The sequence below is a fragment of the Anomalospiza imberbis genome, chromosome Z (genome assembly GCF_031753505.1).
Source record: "Anomalospiza imberbis isolate Cuckoo-Finch-1a 21T00152 chromosome Z, ASM3175350v1, whole genome shotgun sequence".
Lineage (NCBI taxonomy): Eukaryota > Metazoa > Chordata > Aves > Passeriformes > Viduidae > Anomalospiza > Anomalospiza imberbis.
Genome location: NC_089721.1, coordinates 48,544,640 through 48,571,120, shown reverse-complemented (window position 1 = coordinate 48,571,120; position 26,481 = coordinate 48,544,640). Strand labels below are relative to the sequence as shown.

The 26,481-nt window shown below is 39.1% G+C and overlaps 1 protein-coding gene across 4 annotated transcripts in view; it reads left to right on the top strand.

Moving 5' to 3' along the window:
- The window catches only part of SEMA6A (semaphorin 6A), a 128,986-nt gene that overhangs the window by 56,879 nt on the left and 45,626 nt on the right, over positions 1-26,481 (top strand). For all 4 annotated transcript variants that reach the window (XM_068176438.1, XM_068176437.1, XM_068176435.1 and 1 more), the window contains exons 2-11: positions 4,542-4,679; positions 7,040-7,157; positions 12,261-12,321; positions 13,811-13,873; positions 14,671-14,772; positions 17,512-17,602; positions 20,442-20,561; positions 21,618-21,706; positions 22,609-22,826; positions 26,343-26,474. In XM_068176438.1, the coding sequence (XP_068032539.1) occupies positions 4,580-4,679; positions 7,040-7,157; positions 12,261-12,321; positions 13,811-13,873; positions 14,671-14,772; positions 17,512-17,602; positions 20,442-20,561; positions 21,618-21,706; positions 22,609-22,826; positions 26,343-26,474 (1,094 nt within the window). In that variant the 5' untranslated portion in view covers positions 4,542-4,579. The remainder of the gene's footprint in view (positions 1-4,541; positions 4,680-7,039; positions 7,158-12,260; positions 12,322-13,810; positions 13,874-14,670; positions 14,773-17,511; positions 17,603-20,441; positions 20,562-21,617; positions 21,707-22,608; positions 22,827-26,342; positions 26,475-26,481) is intronic.

The window sequence follows — 26,481 nt, the reverse complement described above, 5'->3', positions numbered from 1 at the left end:
TGAAAGAGTTTGTTGAAGACAGTCACAGGTTTTTAGGGCCAGTAATTTTTCTGGCCTTGCTTCATGCATTACACAGACCATGGAATTTTGTCTGGTGATTCTTACATTAAGCTTCATAATTTGTGGATTGAAGTGCAGCTGTTGTGTATGAACACAACCCACCATGGTAGAAAAAAGTTTTGTAATAAATGAATAGAACAAGATCTATTCATTATAGAGCAGTCTTACTGTGCCATGGGAAAATTCTGGCATGGTTGCATACTTTAATTTTTCTTGGAGTTATACTGGGATTAGTTGAATGAACAGTGACGTTGAAGCAACAAGATGGGAGGTTTTCTAACATGGAAGAGCATCCCTTTCATTAGAGATGTGCCTTTTCAGTCATTGCTGTTGCTGTTGAATTTGTTCTCCGGATTGAATCTGCCCTTGCACTTTTATGGAGTTTATCAGGAAGTTTGCTTTTCCATTCAGATTTTTCATTGGATTGTGTAACCCTTCTGGAACAAACAAGCTGTAGATAAAATAACCTGCCTACCAGGGTATTGTGGCAGTAGCCACATAATTATTTCCTTAGCCAAGCAAATATTCTGTATGCATTTCCACACAGACTGCTGTAAAAGCTAAAATATCAGACAGCAAAAAGCAAAGCTCATCATGGTGGCTTCTTGTTGGCTTGAATAGCCATGGATAGCCATTGTGGAAAGGACTTGGCAAAGTAAAATTAGACTTTTCTCCTTGTTTTGAAATGATCATTTCTTTCTTAGCTTCAGAAACTCCTTCATGCCAACAGCATGAATTTTACAAAAGTAAATGATCCTATGTCAAGTATGTATATGTGGGTGGTAATGTATATGTGTATGTGTATGTATATGTGTACGTTAATGTATATGTATGTATATGTATACATAGGCTTTGACTAAGTAAAAATAACAGTAATAGCAACTATCTTGTATCCAAACATCCTACTTAGAAGTGATTCATCTTTGGGCTAAAGTGTACAAACAGAGAAACCTATTCCACCTTAGAAGGCTAAACTTTGATTTCTATATGCATTAAGAGATCATGTGGTTTGTTTATATTTAATTATAATGCAACAAAAAGGAGGGAACACAGAAGTGGCCACAACAAGATGTCTTACATAGGTATTTGAAACATCAGTTTCAGAAAGATGAATCAGAGCACCAATGTTTGTTCCAAAATATTCATATATTCCTTGGTTTAGGAAAGCAAAAAGCAAATTATTTGTGGATTTTTTAGAAGCTTGGAAGAAATCTAATCTACTGTGCCAATTCAATGCCTACAAGTCACTGGATTAGACATAGATTATAGAACATGCTCTTAAATATTTGCAGGGATGTATTTTAATAGCATGCTTGATGATAAAAGACTACCAAGGTTTACTCTTCTTGTCACCAGTAGCTTCCTTCAGTGAGAGTAACAATGTTTTGAACCAGGAGAACTGGAGTTCTCAGGCCCAGTTCTCTCTCAACCAGTATGGCTTAGTGCAGACCAGATTGAATTGCAGTTCAGATCTCTGCATGAAAGATGGAGAGTTCTTCATGGATGTTTGCAAAACTTTTATTTTGAAACAGTGCTGTACTCACTTGGCATCACTGTCTAACTACTCTTCATCAGACGCTGTATTCACAAGCACTTTTGAACAAAAGTAGTTTCAGCACAGTTGCAAGTGAGAACATTTGCATCAATCCCAGGGGCAACAATCAATCCCAACCAGAGTGAAAATTGTCCTAAAAATAAGTGTGACCTTCTTGAATCAGCACTTTTCTGAAATTCCACTGAAACAGTATGGCTCTTTCTGCTTTTGTAAGAACTGGAAAAGTGACAATATGTTTGAATAACTACCTCTGGAAAAAAGCTGCCTTTGGATGCAATTTAGTTCTCCTCACTTTTAATTTATTGACACAGACACTGATACACGTATAGTTCACTTGAATTATTGACATGTCAAAGCAGATATTTTACATACACATTTTGTCAATTTGAACGACTATGTTGGCATCAGAGCAACAGAGAATTATTCATTTTTCCTCTCTTCTCCTTCTTTTCTTCTCCAGAAGAATCCCCTTAAAAAGGAGAGAGAATTTCATATGCTTATAAACCTACCAATCTATGTCAATTCATTTGTCAGTTTGGGTTTTTTTCCCAGGTAAAAGAAAGCAGATCTGGCCCAATATGCAGCATGTGCATGAAATCACAAAGTAAGCATGCTGGGCCTTGTTCATTTTCCTGGAAGCTGTCTCCCACACTGTACACAAGTCTGAATGAGAAGTAGAGGCTGATGGTGCAGAATTACCCAAGGGGCAAGTTTTTTAGGCTCTAAAGGGGAGTGGCAGATCTGTGTCTGCAGTACTGTGGTGCTTTCCTCACAGCGTGCACGTTGTTAGATGGTGGATTTCGTGATGATAGGGAGTAACAGAAAGCATCTATTCTTATGCTCTGGAGTCTCACTGTGAACCAAGTGGTTTAGATTGTTAGCCTGCAGACTGATACTGTAGATTACTATGGTGTAAGTGGAAGAATGGGATTGCTTCCTGAGTTCTTCCCATTAAACTGCTGTTCCTCGTGTACATTTCAGAAAAGATTTGTACATTGGATTGTAGCAATTTCAGTCACTTTGTTTAGTAAGGAATTTCATTTTGCCATTTTGCTGTGTACTTAAAAGGGCAAAATTTTTTACCCAGCAAAGTGACATTCTGAAAAATTGTATAGAGATAAAGGAATTAGCCCCTTTAATGTGTATGTATCCCTTTAGAAGGGAACAGTTTTTCCAAACCTATTATTTACCTCTGCTGCTTATTTCTTCTTTGGGCATTCCAAAGGGCCCCAAATGACAAGAAGTAGAAAGAAACAGGTTCTACCCCAGAGAGCTAACAGTCAAGAGAAAATGCAAGAGGTGACAAGAAAGACAAATGGAGGAAATGCATAAAGAGTCTGCAGGCAGATATAGCTGTGTCATTAATCATACACAGCTATTGGCTTAACCAGTGCTAGATGGAAAAACTTCTATTGGGGCTTGTATGGACTATCTTTTAGTATGCATTGTTCTATAAGTTTTAATAGACAGGCAGTGTCTGCATTGTATTGCATTTATTCTTGCTATTTTTGTCCTTCACTATCTATCTGAAACTTTGTTCAGTTGTCAGTCACTGCCTTACATTTGTTTTTTCCTATTTTTGGTCTAACTAGGTCTCTCAGTTATTTTGTTAATGGAAATAGAGAATCAGCCAAAATTCCAATTTTTGTGTTGAAATAATAATAGACTAAGGCAGAGAGTGTAATAAATCAGCAGTCCTTATGGACTCTATCACGCTGCAACAGATCCCCCACTCCAAACCATTTATAGCAACTGAAATGTTATTTGAAAGCAAATATCTGATGAGGCAAATTAATTAATATGACATTTTTCTATTGGTTAGAAAATTAGGAATCCAATGTTTAAGACTTGCTAATGCTTTTTTTGGCATCAAGAAAGGAGACTCAGGTATCTAATATTAAATAGTGCTGCAGAAAGGCAAGTTAGCACTTTGTTTGCCAAATTAAGTTTCAAAGACTATGTAGGTTATGAAGTTTGACTTTCTGCCCATAAATTTTGAATGACTGACAGACCACTGTAAAATAGCTTTGTTCAAAACGAATCTTTGGCAGGCAGCATCAAAGGTTTGAAACTCTGGAAGGGATGAAAAGAAAACCCCACTTTTGCACTGATTTCCCCTACAGATCAATGTCTCTGTGAAATTTGCCTGGGAATTATGAAGTATTTATTGTATTATGTGCTGGTTTTTTTCACTGTATCCAAAGGCCCCAGGGGTTTCTTTTATCTTAAATATTTAGGGATATTTTTGTACATGAAATCTGAATGAATGAGTGAATGCATTAGTGGAACACAGGGAAAAAATTGCTGGATTTAGACAGTTATTTTCTTCCTTATTTTATCAAAAGTTGGAGTATTGGTTTTATGACACCTAAATTTATGGGCACGTATTTTTATGGTAAAGCCCAATGGCATGTTCTGTATGCTCCATCAAGCTCTATCAGTGTTTCTTCACTTGATTCACAACTCTGCAGGGTATGAATAGTATATATGAATGTAGTATAACTCTTAATCTCTTTTTAACTAGAATAAAGTAATGTGAGGGTTTTTTTTTTATTTATGGTGTGTGTCATCGTGTCATCATATAATTATGTAAACCAAAGAAAGGGAAAATAAAATATTTCTTCAAAATATTTCTTGTCAGCCATCGATCAGTGCAGGAGATGAAGCGTCTTTATTACATACAAACATCAGCAGCAGAAAATTTTTTGTAACACACAGGTCCTTAACTCTGTCCTCAAGCAAGATGTTGCCCTGCTAGGGCATGAGCAGAAGAATAACCGGCTTTGCAGGGCAGTTTCTGCTTAGAAACACAGCATCTCCTCAGGTATAGTGAGAGGCCTGAGGAGAAAAGCTTCCTCTCTTTTCTCAGACTCTTTAAAGCTCTGATCCACCTGAAGGTGCTTAAACTCTTGTTTGCCTTCCACAGGGTGAAGTGAAGAAGTGAAGCCTCACAGCTGAACTACTATGAGGTCAGAAGCCTTGCTGCTATATTTCACACTGCTACACTTCGTTGGGGCTGGTTTCCCAGAAGATTCTGAGCCTATCAGTATTTCGCATGGCAACTGTAAGTATAAGGGGCCAGAGGACTTAATGTAGTACTTATCAGGGGACTTCAAATCAACACTACTTAAATACAGTTGCAGTGGATAAAGTTGTTTTTTCTTGATTTCTCCCATATCAGCCAATTTACATTCTCAGGTACTAAGATAGGAACAGGACTTTTTCACATAGTCTTATTCTTTGTTAATCTAATACAAATAATTTAACTTCTTTAAGCTTAAATGGATTCTGCTTAAGCATTAGACATTTTTTTTCCTAAGATGGAATTGAAGCAGCTAAAAACCAAGTCAAGGCAAAGAATCTTGTATGACAGAAGGTCTCTCCTTTCTTACCAGTAGAGATTGGCAAACTCTCCAAAATCTAATGTAACACCAACAGCTGCATACTGAGATCTGCTGCCTAAACAGGTGGAGAGCTTTCTGTGTATCTTACAGTGGACATCAGGCTTGACTTAACTGATTCTTACTCATTTGCCTCATCTCAATTGTGATAATGGCAATGAAAATTCTTCAAAGTCCCAAAGTTTCAGATGTTTATAAGGAAGTCTTTAGCATCTGGGCCCCTAAAAGTGTGCCAGGGAGTAGCAAGTCAGCCAAGAGCAGGCTTGTGTTCAACTCTTTTTTTGTTCAGGAATCTGGTTTTTAAATTGTCCGTGTATACTGTGCTTTGCAATGACCTTAAAACTTACCCAAAAACTTACCTTGTCTTTTATTCTGAAAGACAAGACTCCAGGACACACCTGATGTGCTGCAAATGCTAATAGATCTCTGGGATACAACAACAGGGAAGAACTGCTCTGAAGCAGCCCCAGGTGAAACATGGCTAAGTGTGGCCACTTCAGCACTGACATTTTCACCCTCCAGAAGGGCAGTGCTAATCATTCCTGTAAAAATTTGCTAGGCTTGATGCTTTTGGAGAAATAGAACACGGGTTAATTTTTCCTCTGCAGCATGGCATGCTGAAGTGGACATGAATGCCCCTTGTTTGTTCTAGATCCATGAATTACAGAGGAAAGAGTACTGAGCAGAAAACAGCCAATAAACAATACAATAAAACTTGGCATTTTGCGTGCAGGACATGATCAGAAGGATTAAGCTTCTGAATGTAAATCCTGCCTGGTGTCTTAATTTATTTATTAGTGTTGTCAGCACCTGGTTTGGTGAGAAGTTCCTTTTTCTATCCAGTTTTATCACCAGACTTTGTGGCACATGACTCTTTGAGGTTCTCTGCTGAAGTCATGCTGTGAACCAATACTTTGATCAAGCTTAACAGGTGCAATGCTTTTAGAAGACAATAGCTAAGAATACTAAAGCAGCAGATGAGTTTCTGAAGAAATGGACTCCCCCAAAGAGCTGCAGTTTTCTGGGAAAGCATATTAATGGGGAAAAACCATAGCTAGCTGCTAGTCAGCTCTGTATAACTGCTGTGATAATGCTCATCAGAGGATTATCCTCCTCCTGTCTTCTGTCATTTTATTTACTTAATTAGCTCCTTGTTTGTGTATCTAGATGTATCGATCATGTGATACACATGAATGTGAAGTGGCCCTTGATCGGAAGTGTTCACTGTTGTTAGGTTGTACACCCATCTAAGGAGCAGTGGAACACCCTGTGTGTGCTGAGTTCTCACCAAAAAAAAAAAAAAAGATGGGAATAGACAGTAAATACTCTTGCTGACTGGTAGAACTGGAGGGGGAGAAGCTGACCTGTTGATAGCATAAGCTCAGAGTAGGGATTCCAATCAGTATTGCTGCCCAGATGCCAGAAGGACTGGAATATCAGACTGGTTGCCAAAATAATGTGCAGTGACTTTCACTTCATAAAGTTCAAGTGGTGATTTCCCACCAGTTCTCAGAAAACCCTGCGGCTGTTCTGTGACAGCAGTCGAGTCCTGTAGAAAACCCAGGGAACTGGCAGTTTGAACCAGCAAGGGCCAAACCTTTTGTTTTAGCCGCTACCAATCCAGTCATTGTGGTGATTGATTGGCCACTGTATAAAGCTTCATCCTGACAGGCATGCTTTAGCAGTCAGGAGCAAGAATTTAAGCTCTGCAAGCAGTGAAAGAAGAACTGCAAGAAAGTGCCATGTACCTGTGTGCAAAGAGCTCCAGAACAGCTTTATGCTTAAAAAATTCACAGGTTTGTCTTCTACAAAGGTGGTGACTTTCTTCTTTGCAGCTGCAGACACTGTAACATTGAAGAACTCTCTGGCTCTTTGTGCTCATGCCTGCCAGCTCCAGTCTGTGCTTCCAGGGCAGAACAGAAACCACAGGTTTTAGCTATAGCTGGGCCCCATGATGATTCATCTAGCACCATTTCAGTTTGTTACTCTCTTTTGACCCTGCTGATTTTTTTCCTTCTTACAGATACAAGACAGTATCCGGTGTTTGTGGGTCACAAACCAGGGCAGAACACCACACAGAGGCACCGGTTGGACATCCAGCTTGTCCTGGTCGTGAACAGGACCCTCTACATTGCTGCTAGGTCAGTATCCTCCTGCTTCACCACTCCTCTCTTACTTCTTTAAGAGGAGGAGGAGAAGACAAGGAATATTCTGAGTTCGTCTCTGATGGACACATTATTTTTAGGATTGTCTTGCACTCAGAGAGAGTTTTGCAGCCTTTTAGTAAGACATATTAGAAACCTTGCTAGATTATCAGCTAAAGTTTTGTGATGTGTTACACCTGTGCTTTAGGACTACATGCCCCTGCCTTCCTCTGAGATCTGCAAGAGGGAAGTTGCCAGAAATATAATTTAGTTCCATGGAAAAGGAATTCCATCCTCATCATTTTATTCCACTTGTGCGCACCAATAATGACAAATTTTAGAGAATAATTCTTCTGTGCACATAAGTATTTTTTGATAAGAATTATTAGAATGTAATTTTGTTGATTTAGGCATGTTTTTGATATCGTAAGACACAAAAAAAGAACTAAACATGCTTCCTCAAGGTTAATTGAATTTAGTGTCTTGACTTTTTTGGAGAGCTATGCTGTGCAGAAATGAGCACATCTTTTTATAAAAATTGCAAATAGAGCCACCCGTTCAGTTTGCCTAGCTGAGCTTGCACTGTCAGTCTCAGCGGGCCTACACCCATCAGACAGCTGCCAACCTGGCAGACATCCTATATTAACACTTCACATCCCTACCTGTTGTTAGCAAAGAAGATTGATGATCTTAGAGTGGGAATTACATGAGAGATGCAGAATGAGTGCAAGATGGGTCCAGATTAGCAAGGCTGGGTGGTCCAGATTTGCAAGGATGGGTAGTCCAGTTTAGGAGCTCTTGAACCCAGATCATGTTTGGGACCTCCCTGCAAACTGCCTCTCAAGTAGTAGCTTGTTTCCTGCCTGTTTTCTGGTCCTCTGTTGGAAAATACACATCTTTCTGCATGTGTCACATATAACCAGGCTGTTGCTGCAGATGGGAGAAGTGGTGGGTGGGATGGCCAAGAGTGAAGGGGAACAGCTGCTGAACAGGCAGCCTCTCACCACCAGCCCTGTGTGCAAAGCCCTTGGCAGCCTCTGGGAGCTGCCTGCCTTTCTTCTCAAACAGCCACTCCCCATCTCTTGGGTGGTCGGATGTGTCCTGTGGGGGAAAGCTGTCCGTCAATCTCCATGCGGACCACATAATTGGTAATTGCATTACACCAGCACAGTCACTGAGTTACACTTTCAGAGTCATGTCCCTGGCTGCTAGAACACACCTGTTCCATTGGCCTGCCATGGCATCTGCTCTGGCTAATTGCAGCTTTCCAGGCTCCTTGTATATCCCATGCTGCATGGGGTCTGGGTGGCAGAGCTCAGGGCTCTCATGGCAAGACCTTGCATCGAGTCCAGGCAGAGAGCAAGTATCCTTCCACAGGAGCTGCAGTGGTGGTGGTCATAGGGCACAAGGAGAGGTCAGCCCTGTGGCAAGTGGCAAAATCCTGTGCTATGCCTGAGTTCCGAGGTATTTTTGCTGTTTTTAGTGGCATAATGAGTGGGGCAGGGCAGAGGGTTGAATAGGTTTGAAAGGTGGTGGCAGGATTTCCTCCTTTTCGTGACTGAGCTCCCTCTGCTTTCCTTATTTGTTTTCCTTTAAATTAGGAAATTATTTGCAGTAAGGTGGTGGTAAATCCTCTTTGCAGATTTTGCTTTGCGGTTTTCTTAGTTTGTTCCCAGACTGTGACTGACGCAGTTAGACTGCCTCAGTGCCCAAGCAACTGGCATTAGAGCAGGAAAACCCGGTGAGCAGTTTTGGGATATGAAACCACTGCATGCACAAATTATATGAAGAATGCTAATATTTGGGGGATAACATGTACTAGTATGTGAATATGCATTCTTCCTCATTTGTATAAAACAACTTGCTATAATGAGAGTGCTTATATGGTCCTAGGATCTTGTGACCTACAAAAAAGAATAAAGACCTAATCTGTTTTGTACTTACACAGGCATGAAAAAAATCTTCTTGCACTTTTTTTCCTTCAGTAATTCAAAACCTCTTTGACATATTCTTTCCCCACTCCATGTTACTGAATAAAGTTCTTCCAGGGCTGACAAGACTATGTGATACAAATGGAAATTCAGAGGTAATTCTTATCTTTAAGTAACAAACTTCAGAAAATAAGTCATCCTTCAGTATCTAGTGTGAATGAAAGTTTGTAATTCAAATACTGCATTTCTTTCAAAGGCAGCAGTAAATCTAGAGATTGGAAGCAAATTTGTACACAAGCAAATGTGTTTGTCAAAGAGTTTTGTAACAACATTCATTGAAAACTGTAGCTAAATAAATCTTTGGGCTATTATATGAGATACTGCTTTCATGCTTTTTTAATGCATTGAAATACAGCAATCCTGAGTTTATGTTTTACCCCATTATCTGAAAAACAAAACAAATACTGAGCATTTTTTTTAGGGCTGTTGTGTTTAGGCTGGGGAGTTTTTTTGTTTGCTTGTTTTAGAAAATCCAGTGTTGACTTTTGCAGACAGTTTCAGTCCACTAAAAAGGCTAACTCAGATTTGAGAACTGCTTTTATTTTATTAATGATCAACTGGCATAGAACAAAATTTCTGTCAGTCCACTACTTATTTTGTCATAAGGGATACACAACTCCTGTATTATCTATTACCAAATAAAGTTTTGTGTCACTTCACAAAGGCATTTTTTCATGCTATCAGGCAGAAATACACAGCCAATATAAATCAGCCAAAGGCCATAAAGCTTTACTGTCTGAACAGGCTTGCTAAGGGCTAGCTCTGTCATCTTTTTTCTTGTGGGAAGGGTACTCCCTCCCCATCTCTCTCTCACTCACCCACACCCAGGCACACACATCATTTTCTGGGTTTGCTGTGTCTCCTTCTCCCATTGTTTCATGCAGTGGCAGCTTTTGTTCACATTATCTGCCACTCCTCCTGTGTGTGAACCAAACAGGCGTGGAGCAGGGTATAGGATGGCTCCATCCTTTGCAGTTACGTGTTTCCAAACCATGCTCAGAGTGCCAAGGGTCATGCACAGCCAGTGGCATTATTTAAATTCCCTTCCTCGACAAGATTATGCCATGGCAACAAAACTCAGTTCTGCTGACTGGAGGTGGGAAAAACGGAAGCTCTAGGATTAAGTAAATTTGTGTTAGAATAACTTAATTAGCAGTAAACTGTACACATACCACGGCTCGTAGAAAGTAGGAGTTGGGAAGCAGTGGGAAAAAAAGAATGAGAACAATCCCACATTTTCTGTGATTAGGGAGCCCTCCCCCAAATCTGACAGCTTTTTTCCTCTCTAGTGACACTGTCAGTAACTGTGTTTCATCTGTGGCATGAGAAAATGATATGTAATTTTCCTGATGCTAACCTTCCTTCCAACAATCCCATAACTTAGCATCGGAGTTTCATTTGAACTTTTCCTTGAACCAGAAAGTAAGTCCTCTAAAGACTGTTTTATTGAGGTAGAACTAAACAACTCTGCTCTTTCTGAGTACCACCATTGTATTTTCTAATTGTCTTGTTGAAAATGAAAAAAATTGTAACCTCTGGAAAGCGAGGCTGATGAATAAAATCAAGAGCTGTGCCGGAAGAAGGGTTTTAGAGGTTCACCCGCACCTCATTTGCAATTCAGGAGATTTTTTTCCCCCACTTTTATATAGCAGGAGTGATAGGAGTAAAGAGCAATGCACACAGAAAGGGAACCATGATGGAATCTATGAAGCTGATATTGTTACCTATTGCTAATTGCCAATACCAATTACCTATTGCTAATAGGTAATTTTATTCCAGAACCAGCCCTGACCACTGCTCTGTCACTGAAGTCAGGCAAATAATAAATTTAAGTATTAAACCAATCTTGTAAGTAAATGACAGCTCTGGTTTTAGAATCTGGAAGAGAGGAAAACCCATCAACTCCTCGATTTGGCACCTTAAAAAGCAAACAGCCTCAAGCTCCATAGAAGACAAATTTTCAAAGCCGGTTCCCTACCACAATGCTGCCTCTTTTCTTCACCTGAGAGAATTGTTGTTTATTTCTCTTGTAGCAGTATTCTGTGTTTGCCTTAGTTAAAGAGACTAGCACTACTTTCCGAAAACCCAATAAATATGAAGCTAACCTTGAGAGCAGAGATTTCTAAAATGGAAAGAGCCTGTATTCTGCATTCAGCAGACCCTCCAATGCTGTGGATCAAATGTCAGCTGTACAGCTTTTTGCATGTTGAAAAAAATTAAATTTTATTTCAAGGAAAAATGAGATCTCAGTCTCAATTTGATGTGCTGGTTACTACAATGATTTGGGTTGGTGGGTTTTTTCAACTTTTGGGTTCTATAAAGAGCTGTCCTTTTTCTCAGCTTACATGGAAGAAAATGTCTAAAAGTATCTCTTTACCTGATTAGCTGTGTCTATTTTCTGTTTCCAATAATAGATTGGCAGCTAATTGTAGAGAGAGACAGGTGCTCCGGAAAATAGGAAAGAAAAAAAGTGTGAACTTTTTTCAGATAAATATTTTACAGTTTAGTTTGGCCAGCAGTGTGTGAGGAGAAGAATAATTTCTGGGAATAGTTTTGTGTCTGTCAGCCTTTTGTCTACCATATTGTCAATCAAATTGTAACAGCTAAGGTGAAACACATATTTAAAAGGGAGAGGAGAGAGGACAGGTTCACCTCTTTTTAACTGTTAATGGCTAAATGTGGCACAGTGACATCCAGCCCAGGAAGCTGGCAAAGAGTGCCTAAAAGCTATTGTAGCTGATTTCAGGATACAGTAAAACATCTGCATGCTAGATTGTGGCATCTGCTGTAGGACTGATAGAGCAAAAAATCATGTGAGACTCATCTACTTTCCCAAATCTCATTTGTTCAAATAATTGCTTTTGGGAAAGAATCTTACTTTGAAGTTCTGTAGCACTTTTCTTTTTTTCTCTTAATGGGAAGGCAAACAGTTTATATGTGAAAATGCTTTTGTGGGAGAAGCAGGAGATACTGCCAGTAATGTCTTCTGGTAAGACCTCTGATTTTTTTTTAATGGATTATGGATTATCTTGTGATAGATAGCTCTTTTATAGAAAATTAACTGTCTGACTACTCCATTTGACTTCCTATTCTTTGCTTTTGTTTACAGGGACCATATTTATGCTGTTGATATGGACACATCGCATACAGAAGAAATTTATTTTAGCAAAGTAAGTAGCTTTTATCATCACCCAGAAACCAAGGACACTAGAACAAGCTTCAAGTAAATAGGATGATAACGTTGTTTTAAAGAACTTGCCAGCACTGCTGTAAAACTGTAATAAGCAAGTAAGATGGCATTGCTAATCATATTTGTGGAGAGCTAGAATAGCAATTGTGTCCTCTGTGAATTTCTGATAAGTGGTTTAGCTGGGCTGATAAGCAATCTGTACTGAAAAATGGTGAGGTCCCCAATGGAACATCTGTCAAATTTCTATTCATTTATATGCAGCAGTTTTCTATAACAGCTATACTATCCCAATTAAGTCTACTGAAACTTTCATCATAAGAAGCAAGTTACATATTTTGACATACATAATTTTTTTTCACTTGTTCAATAACTGACTAAATAAAATCTTACTATAACATCACTTTGTAGATGTATTCACATTATCTCCATGGGAAGTTACATTTAAAGAAAAACATTGTCTGCATTACTGCATTGTATATAAACATGAACATAGTGAAAATAATCTCCCTTCAGCTCCTTTGCATTGCATTCATGTTGTGTAACATATGATAAACACAGCCTTGGTCTGACAGAAGATCATAAAAATTTGGGCCTTGGATGAATTCCACTGGAGGAGGGGACACTGCTTCATTATAACTATGAATGATACTGAAAATGAACTTTTTCACTCATCAAAGAGTGAGGGCACAAGCTTATAGTGGAAATGAACATTCATGGCTACTCTTTCAGCTTGGACCCCTCCATGAATGCTCAGTGCCTCAGTTTACTGATCAGGAATGCTGTCAGAGCTATCATGGCAACAATGTCTAAGGTGATGCCATCTTAGGCCATGTGATTTTAAACAAAGTTTTATTATTATTATTAATAAGGCTTCCACATTTGACCATTTTTGAAACTTTTCTCAAAAAAGAAAAAAACTGGCTGAGATTTAGCTGTAAATCTTCTGGAGGAAGAGTGTTAGCAGATAAAGTCAGCAGTGTCTTGACAGGTGAAAAACTCTTGGAACTTATTAGCTGAACTGAAGTGGTAAGAATTACTTGAATTTTATTTCTTTCCAGATCTAAAATGTTGTCTTTGAGAATGTATATTTCATTTAGAATCCAGTGAAAGTTCATAGTCCATAAATTATAATTCTGATTTTAGAGCAATATCAATTAAAAGAAGATAACATCTACTACTTTTAAGTACACATTTTTCAAAGTTGGCCTATTGTTGAATTATGTTAGTTTAGGCTTTAAAGAAAGAGGGATGGATTTTCAGTCTCATTAATTGGAGGGAAGACAAAGTTAAATGAACGATCCACATCACTAAACTTTCATTGTTGCAATAAATTAATCATGGAGAAAGAGTGCAGAAAACTTTCAATAAATGTATGTTCAAAAGCTAGTCTCCCCTACAGGACTTATACTTCTGAAATCAAAAGTAAAAAACCTCTGAGTCCTAATTGATTTATTTCTTTATTCTTGCAGAAATTGACATGGAAATCTAGACAAGCTGATGTAGACACGTGCAGAATGAAGGGAAAACATAAGGTAAGAAATTTTCATTTCTTCTGCAACTGCCACTTTAGTTTAGTTGCATCACTATTATTTCAGGCTGCTGTCTGTGATGTGGAATGGATCGTGCCATTCACTTCTCACCAGTAATTGCTTTTTCCATCAACTTACTGAAGGCTTTAATTTGCAAAAACAGTTCACTTTGTATGTGATAAAATATTAGGACAGAAGCCACAGCAATATCCTGAAATATTTAAGGTATTGAGCAGGTCACAATGCTTAGTGTACCAGTTTGGTTTACCATTGCTACAAAAACCAAGTGCTGCTCTCCATCCCCCTGTGGGAATTTACTGAGAAGTTCAGGTACAGCATCAGAAACATGAATGTGGGGCTGTAGAAGGACTGTTTCTCATACCAGTTTCACCCTCCTGTAACCTATGACTGGCACAAGTATTATCATAATTGGATGCTGACTCTTTGATTCTTTACACCTACTTCCCCTTCTAGTTAGAGGAGCTTTATGCCAATACATTGTAGTGGTGATGTCACTGTCTGACAGCAGCACAGGTGACAAAATCACATTTTTCACTCTTCAGGAAAGCAACAGTTTTCAAACAGAATTCACCTTTGTCAACAACAGCAAACTATGAGCTACAATATGAATGCTAAATCTTTAGCTCTTTGTAATTTTTAGACCACTAGAATATAAATTAATTACAAATTGCTCATTGTCAGTTAAACATAGTCAAAATAAGGCCAGAGTATCACAGTGGGTGATGAAAACAGATACTCAAAATGCAGTAGTTGAAATAGTTTTTATTATTTTTCTTCAGGATGAATGTCATAACTTTATTAAAGTTCTCCTAAAAAGAAATGAGGATACATTGTTTATCTGTGGAACAAATGCATTCAACCCTTCTTGCAGGAACTACAAGGTATGTAATCTGTTTGTAGAATTTCACTTATGCTTTGCCATTGGTTGGATTTATTGTGACTATGTTGGCAGCAGCATGAGATTGTCCTTCAGCTCTGCACCATTTAACTCTGAAACATTTGTCCTGACTCGTTTCAGTGCTACCAAGTTCAATGCTGATTGAATTTCTGAGAAAATCTCAGACTGAGTACCTAGTTCTTTGCAACTCCTGCACATCAAGAATATTGCCACTTTGCATTGCCCTCCATAGGTGCAGAGTCCTTCAGATCCCTGCTTGGGGGTGTATTCCCTCCTCAGAAAGTTTCTCAGCTTGTCACTGACACTCACATCAAGTCACAGACTAATATTGGGGATTACTTCTGAGCAGCATGTTTTAAAATTTCTGTTCTACTGTTCTCAATCACAAAACCAGTTCTTAATATGCCTGGGGGCATGGCAAGCAAAACATGAGTTTCTTGTGAGCCTCCCAGGTAGGGATGCTGTGGAGATCCTATGGCATTGTGTACTGTGGGAATGATGGAACAGCAAATGTCTGCAGGGAACAGTACAGCAGGACAGTGATGTATTACTTGCTGGGGACCCACAAAGCCAAAACATTATCTAGAGCAGTGTAGAAACTCTGCTCGTCCCTGCATACTTGACATTAATGCCCTGAAGCCAATTTATTCCTTTGGCATAGTGTATCTCAGTAGTATTCATTCCAATAGGACCCACTTATTGAAACATTTCCCATTTTCTTAGGCTTTCACCATTACATTCTGATATAACTCCCAACAGTGGATGTCTCTGGAGTAGCTTTGAAATTAATTTATTTAGGCATTTGACATCCAGACTCTGCTTTTCTAGGCACTGTTATGTCCCACAGGTAATTTCTCATATTTTTTCTGGAAAAATAAAATTCAGTTTTATTAATGCTGCTCCTGACAAAACCACAAATGTCATTCAGGTTTTGAGTTCAGAGTTATTGTAAAAAAGCAGAATAAAGATGTTAAGATCCAGAAAAACTACTTCCCTAATGGTATTCACTGTGACTGGTGGTCTTGATTTTTGTATGGTGATGCTTTACCTCATTTAGCCACTATAATGGCTGCAGTTTAGAAAACACAGGAGAGAAGTGCAGGGTACTATTTTCTTCCAGTCTGTGGAGGAAGAACCAAATTTGAGTAAGAATACAAGCCTGTGTCATGGTAACTGTGAGGTACAGTTAACTACTCTATTAACAGCTGTTTCTTTAATTTTTTCTTTCCTTACCTGCTCCTAGTATGCAATGAAGCTTCTTGATCACCAGGCTGTATGTAGTCTTCTAGTACAGTTTGTAATTTTTTATCTCTGAATGCCATTAATGAGACTAACAAATCTCAGCCAGTCTCCTTGTGTGAAAGTTGTCTTTTAGATATGATTACAGATTTCTTTGGCACCCTGATGTAAGGCATATAAATGGCCTCCCCATCCATACTCCAGAGTTTTCATCACCCATGATGCAGGGCTGGATAGTGATCCCTCTAGCAGTCTTCAGAAGGCCTCTGCAACACCTGCCCTGGCTTTTCCTCCATGTATTCCTTCATTGTACAGAGAGAGAACTAAACATGTGCCAAACAGAAAGTAGGGCTGTCCCTCAAGCATGCCAGTGATTGTGAGGATGAGCCCAGCATGTGGAACTTGGTGTAGAAAAAGTTACTCAGGACTCTAACTCATTTCCTCTCACTATCACATGAAATGCTTTTCAGCCCTTGAGTAAACACAACTAACTTTCCTCAGAGTGGATTTTGACAGGAAGAATACATGACAGAAAACGAATGATCACAAATCATCCACCAAAGGACTTGGAGTAACATACAAATTAAAAGTTTATTTAAGTTGATGGTGCTGTGTGGGTTATTTCTCATGCTCTGTGAATCTTTACTGTATGTGATCCATACAGTATGAGCTGGACAAGTTGCCTAAATATGCTACAAAGGTTCTTCCCAGAATATTGTAGTATAAGCATCTTAAATAGGTAAGAGGTGTATACAATTCTCCCTTAGCTCACAAAACCTTCTTGAACTTCATGTAAAGTCAGTCTGTATATTTGTGTCATTATCAGTGCCAGGGTGAATTTATTTCCCAGGAGTTCTATATAAGCCTCAGAATTTACAATTACAATTTACAGATTAATTCTTTCCTGATGGTAAGAGGATTCTCTGTGACACAGATTCAACCAGTATAGTAAAACTTGAAGAGCATCTTTCTGAATATGCAAATCAAGGAAGAGAGCACCACTGTTGAGACTAGAGCAGAAGGACCTCTGGACTTGGGGGAGAAAAATGTACACAGAGATAATTGTTCTAGTGTTGTTTCTTCTAAATGCTGTGGTTTGCAGTGTTTTCTGTGTATAAGAGTGCTTCTGTTGGGTCACTGGCAAGGATAAATTTTGGAGCCTTGCCAGAACCACAGACCACATAGCCTTCTACAGTTCAAAATGAAACTTGTGTGCAGATAAAATATAGACTGCGCACTTTAGTAAAATGTGCCAGAGTGAGAATTATTAGCTCCAAATGAATGCTTGACTTACTGGACATACTTTTCTCATGCTTATTTTATTTAATGCCATGATTTTTGTCAAGTTTTTACTTCATGGTCAGGAGTACAGTTAGAGAAAGGGCCTTCTCTGCCCAGAAAAAGAAACACTGTCATAAGCCTCATCCTGGGTAAGGAGGTTTGTTTCTTTGTTTCTCTCTTTGAGATCCCTTTGATTTTTCAGATGGATACCTTGGACTATCTGGAAGAGGAACTCAGTGGAATAGCCAGGTGCCCCTATGATGCAAAGCTTGCCAGCGTTGCATTGTTTGCAGGTAAAATGACAGAGATAAACTTTTTACTTTCTGTCCTGCAGCTCAGGCTTGGTGTAACACTGTGCCTCTTGCTTGAGCCCAGAATGCCTAAATCTAAATGGTGTTTAAGGGAGTAAATAATGACTAAAAAGGGGGGGCATAAGGAAATCCCTAAGAAAAAAAGCCTTCTCTTATCTGAAATTAACTTCACGGTCATCAACATTGCATAAAGCCTCAGTTTCCCGGATCAATAGTTCAGTATTTCCTGTATTCTTGATAATATGGCCAGTGTGAGGAACCATTTCTGTCTGCATTCAGCTTCTGTGAACGTCAAAGGAAGTCCAGGCTTGTGTAAGCTTTAATTAAGATTAAGCAGGATATACTCATTAACAACTCTAAGCCTAAGCTAACATTCATAATAAAAGGAAGTTACAGAAAAGGCTGTGGCATGCCCTTTTCTAGATCTAGAAGGAAAGGGCAGGTAATTTTTTTTTTTTTTAAGCTGAAAACATCTTACTATAGTCTCAACAGCTGCTGTAGACAAAAGGAGAGAAGTGTATTGGCTAGTGGTGATTTATGCTGCATGCAGCAGAATATTGTTAATTCTGATTTCTACTACAATAGAAAAAGTGATATCATATAAATGGTGTTAATTTTGGCTGTTGATTGTGTAGTATTTTTGTATATTGTATTCTGGAAATCCAGTTAAATTATTTCTTTATTGAACTTCTCTTGGTGTGAACCCTGCTGATCTTTTCTTAGATCTGGCTGTTAGATAGGTGGTGAAAATAATAAAAACATCCTCCATGATAATGTGAGTCCTCTTCTGCAGGTGTGATGCTATAAAACAGAGCCTGGGTGCTCACATGGAAATAACTAAGCTATTCCTCTGAAGATTTAGGAATGTGCAAGCATTTCGGCCATTCTTAAACAAGACTATAGCCAAAGGGCTCTATTAAGCACTACCATGTTTGAGTGTTTGAGGTATCATCATCTGCCTCACAAGGAAAGATTTTATAGCCTGTTTCAATTTTTTTTTTTTTAATAGTGCAAATAAATGGGTCCTTTTGTGACAAGAATAGTGATGATGATAGTGGTAGCATGTGATTTCTTAATTACAGTCACAGGCAGGAACATACTGTAGATATTCTCTAACTGTAGCAAGTAATTCATAAAGCATGGAAATAGAAAAATTCCTTCAAATAAATATTTTTCCCATGTATCTCAGACTCCCTATCCTTACTGCAGCCTGAATGACCTTTCAGAAGGGTCTTTCTCAGTGTACTGGCCGAGAAAGAGTTTATGTCCAGTCTGTTGTAAACATTCACTTTGAATGCAGATGAAGTTCAGAAAGATGACTCCAGATTTGTCACTGAAGAAATTCTTGGATTATTTGAAAATAAAGAGAATATTTCTAGAAATGATCATACTCCTTCATGGTGATTCAGAATAAATATGATACAGTTCAAATAAATATTTGTAGAATATGCCTCGTAAATCTGCTAGCTTCAGAAAATCACTGTTATATGTGTCTTACATATTGATACCCACGCTAACCTTTCAGAGTGTGTTGAAAAGCAGTTTCAGAACAGTTTAGGGCACTAATATGAGTCATCTGAGTTTGTTGGATGCACTTACATGAGTATGGCTCTTCTTGCAGCCTGTAGGTATTACAGCTGATATGTGCGAATTGTAGTTGGTCACAGGAACTTGGCAGGAAAGAAAATAAGAGTGTAGTTGTATAAACATGAGTTCAGACATCCATATCTAAACAGTTGAGCTTTTTATTCTATTTTAAATTGGGGAGGGGGGCACATGTAATAAATATTTTTTCCATTTTGCTAAGAAAAAATGATCATTCTTAAGTAGCCAAATAAGGACAAGAATTGCATGAGTCAGAACAAAGTATACAGTACTGCTAATAAAAAACAGTCTGAATTTTAAATCTGGAGCTGAAATTCACAGACTCACAGAGTTTCTAGGGTTGGAAGGGAGCTCTGGAAATCATCCAGCCCAACCCACCCTGCCAAAGCAGGGTCACCTACAGCAAGTGACACAGGAACGAGTCTAGGTGGGGTTTGAATGCCTCCATAGAGGGAGACTCCACAACCTCCAGGGAAAGGCTGTTACAGTGCTCTGCCACCCTCAGTGTAAAGTTCTTCTCATGTTGAGGAAAGATGTCCTTATAGTTTTTTATGTTTTGGTTGTCCTTGAGGGTGCCATTTTGTAGGCCCTTTCTTATCACTTGTCCTCTGTTCTTTAAGGGAGAGGAATGCATATTTCATATGGAAAATGCTGAAAATGCATGCTAGAAAAGAAATATTGGTGGGCAATCCTCCTCCATCTCTTTTCATTCCTGTTTCAGAAGGGCTCCCAGCATGTTATTTAATTTTTTGTTAGTGATCTTTGGCAGAGCAGAAGTGCTGTCAACGGGAGAAATTTTCATAAAAATCAATTAGCTGACAGTCTTCAAGCCCTGTCTCGTTTGCACTCCCAGTTAAAACTAACAGTTCTGTTATATTCGTTTTGCTGATATACCTAAGCAGAATTTCTGAGCATTGAATTAGTGACATGTAACTGGATAGAGTAGTTCAGTATGACATACCTAAACTGAAGAAGAATCATTCCAAGAGGTTATTTTCTTCCACAGCATGCCTCTGAAATAACCATTTTGCAAAGTAGTGAGTTGCTTGTTCAGTACTCAGTTCCATTTACTTAGCTGGATTTTTTCCTTCCTTCAGTGTTCCTAAGGAGACTGTGATGGTTTTGTTTCCCCTTCTCATCTCAGTGGTGATAGAAGAAACAATTGTACTATTTCTAATGCTCCTCCCACCTTGTTTCTTCTTTCCTTCCTTCCCAGAGGGAAAGCTGTATTCTGCCACAGTGACTGACTTCCTTGCGATAGATGCGGTCATATACCGGAGCCTGGGAGACAGCCCAAGTTTGCGGACAGTTAAACATGACTCCAAGTGGTTGAAAGGTAGATAAACAACAAGGCAAAAAAACCAGCATCTCTAATGAGAGTCTTGGATTTCTGACAGACCTCTTTGTCATTTCATTTCACCGATGCTTTCTGGCAGAAAGAAGGAAGTAGATTACATCTCTTGCTTACTCTGATCTGTTTATCTCTTTCACTCTTCTCCTGACCCCAAGTTACTAGATTTGACAGAAGCTGTGAGCTGGGTAGATCAGAACATGTATTCCAATGAGCTTTCCGAGCTGAAATCCACCAGTTCATGTCAGTTGGATGGAAAAGTTGGAGCTTGCAGGGCTCTGTGTTCTTGGCCTGTGTTTGAAAATATTCCTGCCACAGCACTGTTAGGTAACAGTCAAGGCTCTATGAAGTATAGAAGGTTTGTCCTGTAATGCTAAGATTCATTAATTAAACTAAAATTATGGTAATATTGCACAAAGCCTTTCTGTTACAGTTCTTAAGGACTGTACTGCTGCCATTGAATTAGGCAATTTTTGTGCTCTAAATGCCTTCATTGTTAAGGACTGTGCTGTTTAGCTTCATGTAGGTGTTAAGAATTGTTAGCATTTGGAGTGATTTTAACAGAGAGCAAAGCCATATTTTCAAGTCTCTTTCTGCATGCAGAAATGCTTTGCCAGGTGTCAACATTAGCCGTCCCACTTTGCTTACTGCTACAGACACGATTGGGCAGAAACTGTTACGTGGTTTGTTATTCCCTCAACTCACAGCCTGCATGCCATAAAGAGCACTGCTTGGACCCCTCAGGCATGCGGTTATAAATGCCTGTTTACCTTTCCTCTTACTCCATGCAGGGCAGACATATTAGGGGCAGAGACTTAACTACCCTGCAGTGATGTTGTACAGACTTGTTCCCAGCTCTCCTGTCCCCAGACAGTGATTCTTCTGTAGCAGTGATTTGTTTGTTCTGAAAACTGATCAAGTTTGTCAAGCACAGACATTTCAGCTCTAGACATTAAGTGTGAATGTATTTGGCTTCTCCTTGCATTCTGTATCCTGTACGTGGTGCCTAATCAGGTGTCTTGGATTGCTGTTTTTTTCTAGAGCCGTACTTTGTTCAGGCAGTTGACTATGGCAATTACATATACTTCTTCTTCCGGGAAATAGCAGTGGAGTACAGCAGCATGGGAAAGGTAAGGGCAAAAACACTGCCTTGAATGACTTTGTCAGATTCAGGAGGAGGAAAACTTATGCTATCCTTGGACCAATGCAGTTACGAGTGACCTTGAAATGAGAACCGTAAATCATGATGACAAGGTCAGCATTTTGAGAAGATTCCTATTGCTCAAGCCAAAAGGTTGGCTGGAGTGAAACATTGCACTGTCTTGAAAGGAAAATGTGTAGTTTCTTACAGTGGTGGTGTATGCTAGAGTCTCATTTCTGAAATTATAGAAAGCACAAGGCTAATGTAGTTTGTTCAACACAGTAGATAATTGTTAAAAACAGATTCCAAAGCAGGAAGAAATTTTTTGTAAGAAATATGAATTAGGATGCTGAGTAAACAAGGGTACGAATTTTGTGTTCTGCCATTCTGCAAAGAATAATTAAACACTTTCTGCATTTTTGCTAATTTCACAATAGCTGTCTGACTAAGCAGTCAGAAAAGCTGACCACAGTCACAAAGGTGGAGAGCAGGAATAAAAGCCCAGCAAGATTTGCATAGTTTTTAAGTGCTGAAAACACAAGAATCAGAGCAGCAGTGTGGGTTGCAGGGATTGTGAATATGAAATGTGCTTTTGTTTGGGGACATAGAAAGCTTAGCAGTCTGTATGGAAATGAGTTTTATATGGGTTGAGAACAGATCTCCTGAAGGATTTATGGCTGTGTAGTAAATGCCACAGTCTTATCTTTCATAGCACACTGTTCCAAAGCTTAATTTTTCTCTGTTTCTTATTTATCATAGATTATAGAAAAGCAGTATTAAATTAAGCACCTTGCTGTGTTTTCCAAATGTTTTAAAAGCAGTATTCCAATGAAGACTTTGGGTCAAGCAAACATTTAATATTCCCCATTATTTTTGCTCTATTCCTTCCAGGTAGTTTTCCCAAGGGTGGCCCAGGTTTGCAAAAATGACATGGGAGGATCTCAGAGAGTGCTGGAAAAACAGTGGACTTCCTTTCTCAAGGCTCGGTTGAACTGCTCAGTTCCTGGCGACTCACACTTCTACTTTAACATACTGCAGTCAGTTACAGATGTTATCCATTTCAATGGCCGGGATGTTGTTGTAGCAACATTCTCCACTCCATATAATAGGTAATAGCAAAATAACCTTTTACCTTCTATTTCCTTTATGTTTTGCTTTTCACTGCAGTTCCTTTCTACTTTATGCAAGCACAAGAAGTGATTATTCATACAACATAATTATTACGTACCATGCACTTACCAATAGTTTGTGTTCAATTTTAAGGTACCCTAGTACTGCTTACTTCATACTGATGACTTAGTGTGGCTTTCAGCCATTTACTATTTGGACACATTCCTTGGACATAATTTTCTTTACAAGAGAATAGTTCACACCAGCTACCGAGAAGTGTTGCAGCATGTAACTTGCAGAATATTATTTCAAAGAGAAAACTTTTTTGTTTTTTTCTATATTTCTCCTCGGAAAGAAAGGACTGTGTCTGTCCTGTTTGTAGCTAAACCTCCAAGAACCATGTTATCTCCTTTTTGTTTTATGCATGCTTGGTGACTCTTGCATTGATCCTTGACCCTGCATTGACCCTACTGCCCCCTGACTCTCCTGGGAGAACCAAGGTATTGCTGGCTGGGAAGGAGGGTCCCCAGAACACCTATTTCATTGTTTGCATGGTTATCCAAAAGAATCAGTTCATCTGTGAGATTTTATTACTGTTACACATTTTAGTGTGTTTCTCTGGAAGTTATTAGAAGAGTAACTGTATCTAATTATTGAGAACTCCCAAAGAAGTTAAAAAATAGTAGATTTGTAATTAAAAAATATATCGCGGTTTCACGGAGTAACATTTGAGCTAAAAGAGGAATTATATTGTTGATATTAATTTAGATTCGCTGTACCCTTGCCACCCCTTGTCAAAGCCTGACCTCAGAGAGGTCATTCACAGAACTGATTTCAAATGAGAGTAAGCCTGGGCCTGTAATGTAAAATCACTGCTTTTGACATCAAAACAATAGGAACTGCAATGGAATAATTATGCCACCAATAGGGAATACAAGCTCAAATTAAGATGATCTCTTTTCATGCAATCTGGCTTAATAAAAACAGATGAACAAATAGAGATTCGACATCAGAAAATAGACTGTATCTTGCAATTACCTCAAAATTGAGATTGTCCTCCCACTCTGCTAGTATTTCCTGTGGTGTGTCATGAATAATTCTTTTCCTTAAGTCTTGCATTTTAAAATCTGAGTACTTAGTGTAAAAAGCAAAATACTATTTTGTAGGCCACAGGTTTTGCCAGACATGGAAAATGACAGGAAGGCATATATTCTTGGACATAGCTTATTAGCAGACCTGGCAGCCAGGAGAGCCAAGCATGTCCTGGAGGGCATCAGGGACAGCATGGCCAGCCAGGCAAGGGAGGGATTGTCCCACTCTGCTCTGCACTGGGGCAGCCTCACCTCAAGTGTTGGGGGCAGTTTTGGGTACCACAATATTAGAAGGACGTAAAGGTATCGGAGACCATCCAAAGGAGAGCAATGAAGGTGGTGAAGGGCTTGAGGGGAAGCCATATGAGGAGTGAACAAGGCCACTTGGCTTGTTCAGCCTGGAGGAGAAGAGACTGAGAGAAGACCTCACAGCAGTTCAGAGCTTCCTTCTGAGGTCAAGAGGAGGGGCAAGCACCCATCTCTGCTCTCTGGTGGCCTGTAAGAGAACTCAAGGAACCTAAGTCATAGAGGTTCAGGTTGGATATTAGAAAAAATAGGTTCTTCACTCAGAGGGTGGTTGGGCACTGGAGCAGGCTTGCCAGGGAAGTTACCAAGCCTGACAGACATCAAGGACCATCTGGACAAAGCTCTCAAGCACATGGTATGATTCTTGGGATGTCCTGTGCAGGAGGTTTGGATTTCAGTGATCCTTGTGAGTCACTTCCAGTTCAGGATATTCTGTGATTCTGTAGCTCTATGAAACCTACTTCTCACATAAACACATCTCTCATTCCTCCTCCACTAAAGAAAAGTTGAAACAAATACCTTTGGTCTCTAGAACAAAGTTTCGTTCTAGACTGAAGTGGAAGATTCCTCCATCTAGTCAGAGGTCACTCGGGTAAAAGCTAGTGTTGAGTTGTAGTCCAGTAGTCCAGAGGTGGCTTGGACTCCCTTGGCTATGACCCACAGTGCTCCATCCTTATCACTGCATCATACTACAGACCTGCAATCTGCCACCTTCACAAGTAAAAGATGTTGCAGTTCTATGACCACAGCAATGCCTCCATCCATGTGTAGTTCTGTGTTAAGCACTTGTAGCTGTGTATAACACACCTCAAGATTTTATGGTTGGTTTTTTGTCTTTAGGACTTAATTCAGCAATGTGCAAAATATTCTAGCTGGAGTGAGTCTTGAGCTGTCTTTTAAGATGAGGTCCTCTGTGTGGCCAAATACACCCTTGACCATCTCTTACATCAACATATGTATATGGCTGCCTCCATTTAAAACTCCTGCTGTGCAGTATCACATTAATATTGAGCTTTGAAATTTCCTTCCATATAAAAATATAAATCTGTGGAGCTGAAAGTAAAACTACTGTACTGTCTCTCAGCTCATTGTTTCTCTTCTGTAAAAAGCATTTTGAAATTGTTTACTATTCAAACGGTTGTTTTTCTATCAATTTATATACCTGTAGGAGTTTAGCATAATCCTCTGTAACAATATTATAGTTCCTACATTTTTTCTTTGATGTATAATAACGTACTAGCTAAGAGCAGGATTGAAAGCCTCACCCAGCTGGGTTCATGCCATTTTACCCAATAAAATCAAGTGGTGGGAGTCAGACACAAATACAGTAGTTCATGTACAGAATAATAAAAAAAAGAGGTGATAAATGAATATTTCATGCTTCCAAGTGACTGATTATGGTAAACAACACGTAAGCCTTTCAGAAAGTATGTAGGTAAATTAACTCTGTTTGGACAATGCTGTTATGCAGTTGTATGCAAGTATCCAAAAAGTTGATATTTGCAATGCTATGATCTTAAAATAATATCAAATTTTCTTCTATAAGCGCTTTACATTTAATTGAGTGGAGAAAATTCCTGAGCATAGTTAAGTCCTTTTCATTAGGAACATTTTGTGGATATCAGGCTGTATGAGCATGAATGAATTAGATGTGAAAGCCAGGTAAATGGTACATTGCAGCACGCTTCCAGTTTGATTAGAACCAACTTCTGAATTGTCTGCAATGTGTTTTTTGAGGCATAGCAGGGACTACAGGAGTTGGTACTGAGAGATGTTATGACTTAGAAGACCTTAAATTTCCAAGTAATGGGCTCTGAATGAGACTGGCAATTACTCCTCATGCATTGCCAGTGATAGCCAGAGTTTCACCGATTCTTTCCCTTTTTCAAGACTATTCCAATTACTTATTTCTGTAGAAGCTTTGAATAAAATTCTCTTGACAGGAGCTGCCTGCTGATTGTTTTTCATGCTTTTCCATGGGGCTGGCTTTTCCTGTCAATTCCAGATTCAGAGTTCAGTATTGAGTAAAGTAAGGCTTCTGTAGAGCATATTTTTTGCTCAAGGTTTTATGCATAACTGCAGAATAAGTAACAATTTCTGGGAAATGTCACTTCACAGCATCCCTGGCTCTGCAGTCTGCGCCTATGACATGCTTGACATTGCCAATGTATTTACTGGGAGATTCAAAGAACAAAAGTCTCGAGACTCTATATGGACACCAGTTCCTGATGAACGAGTGCCCAAGCCCAGGTATGTT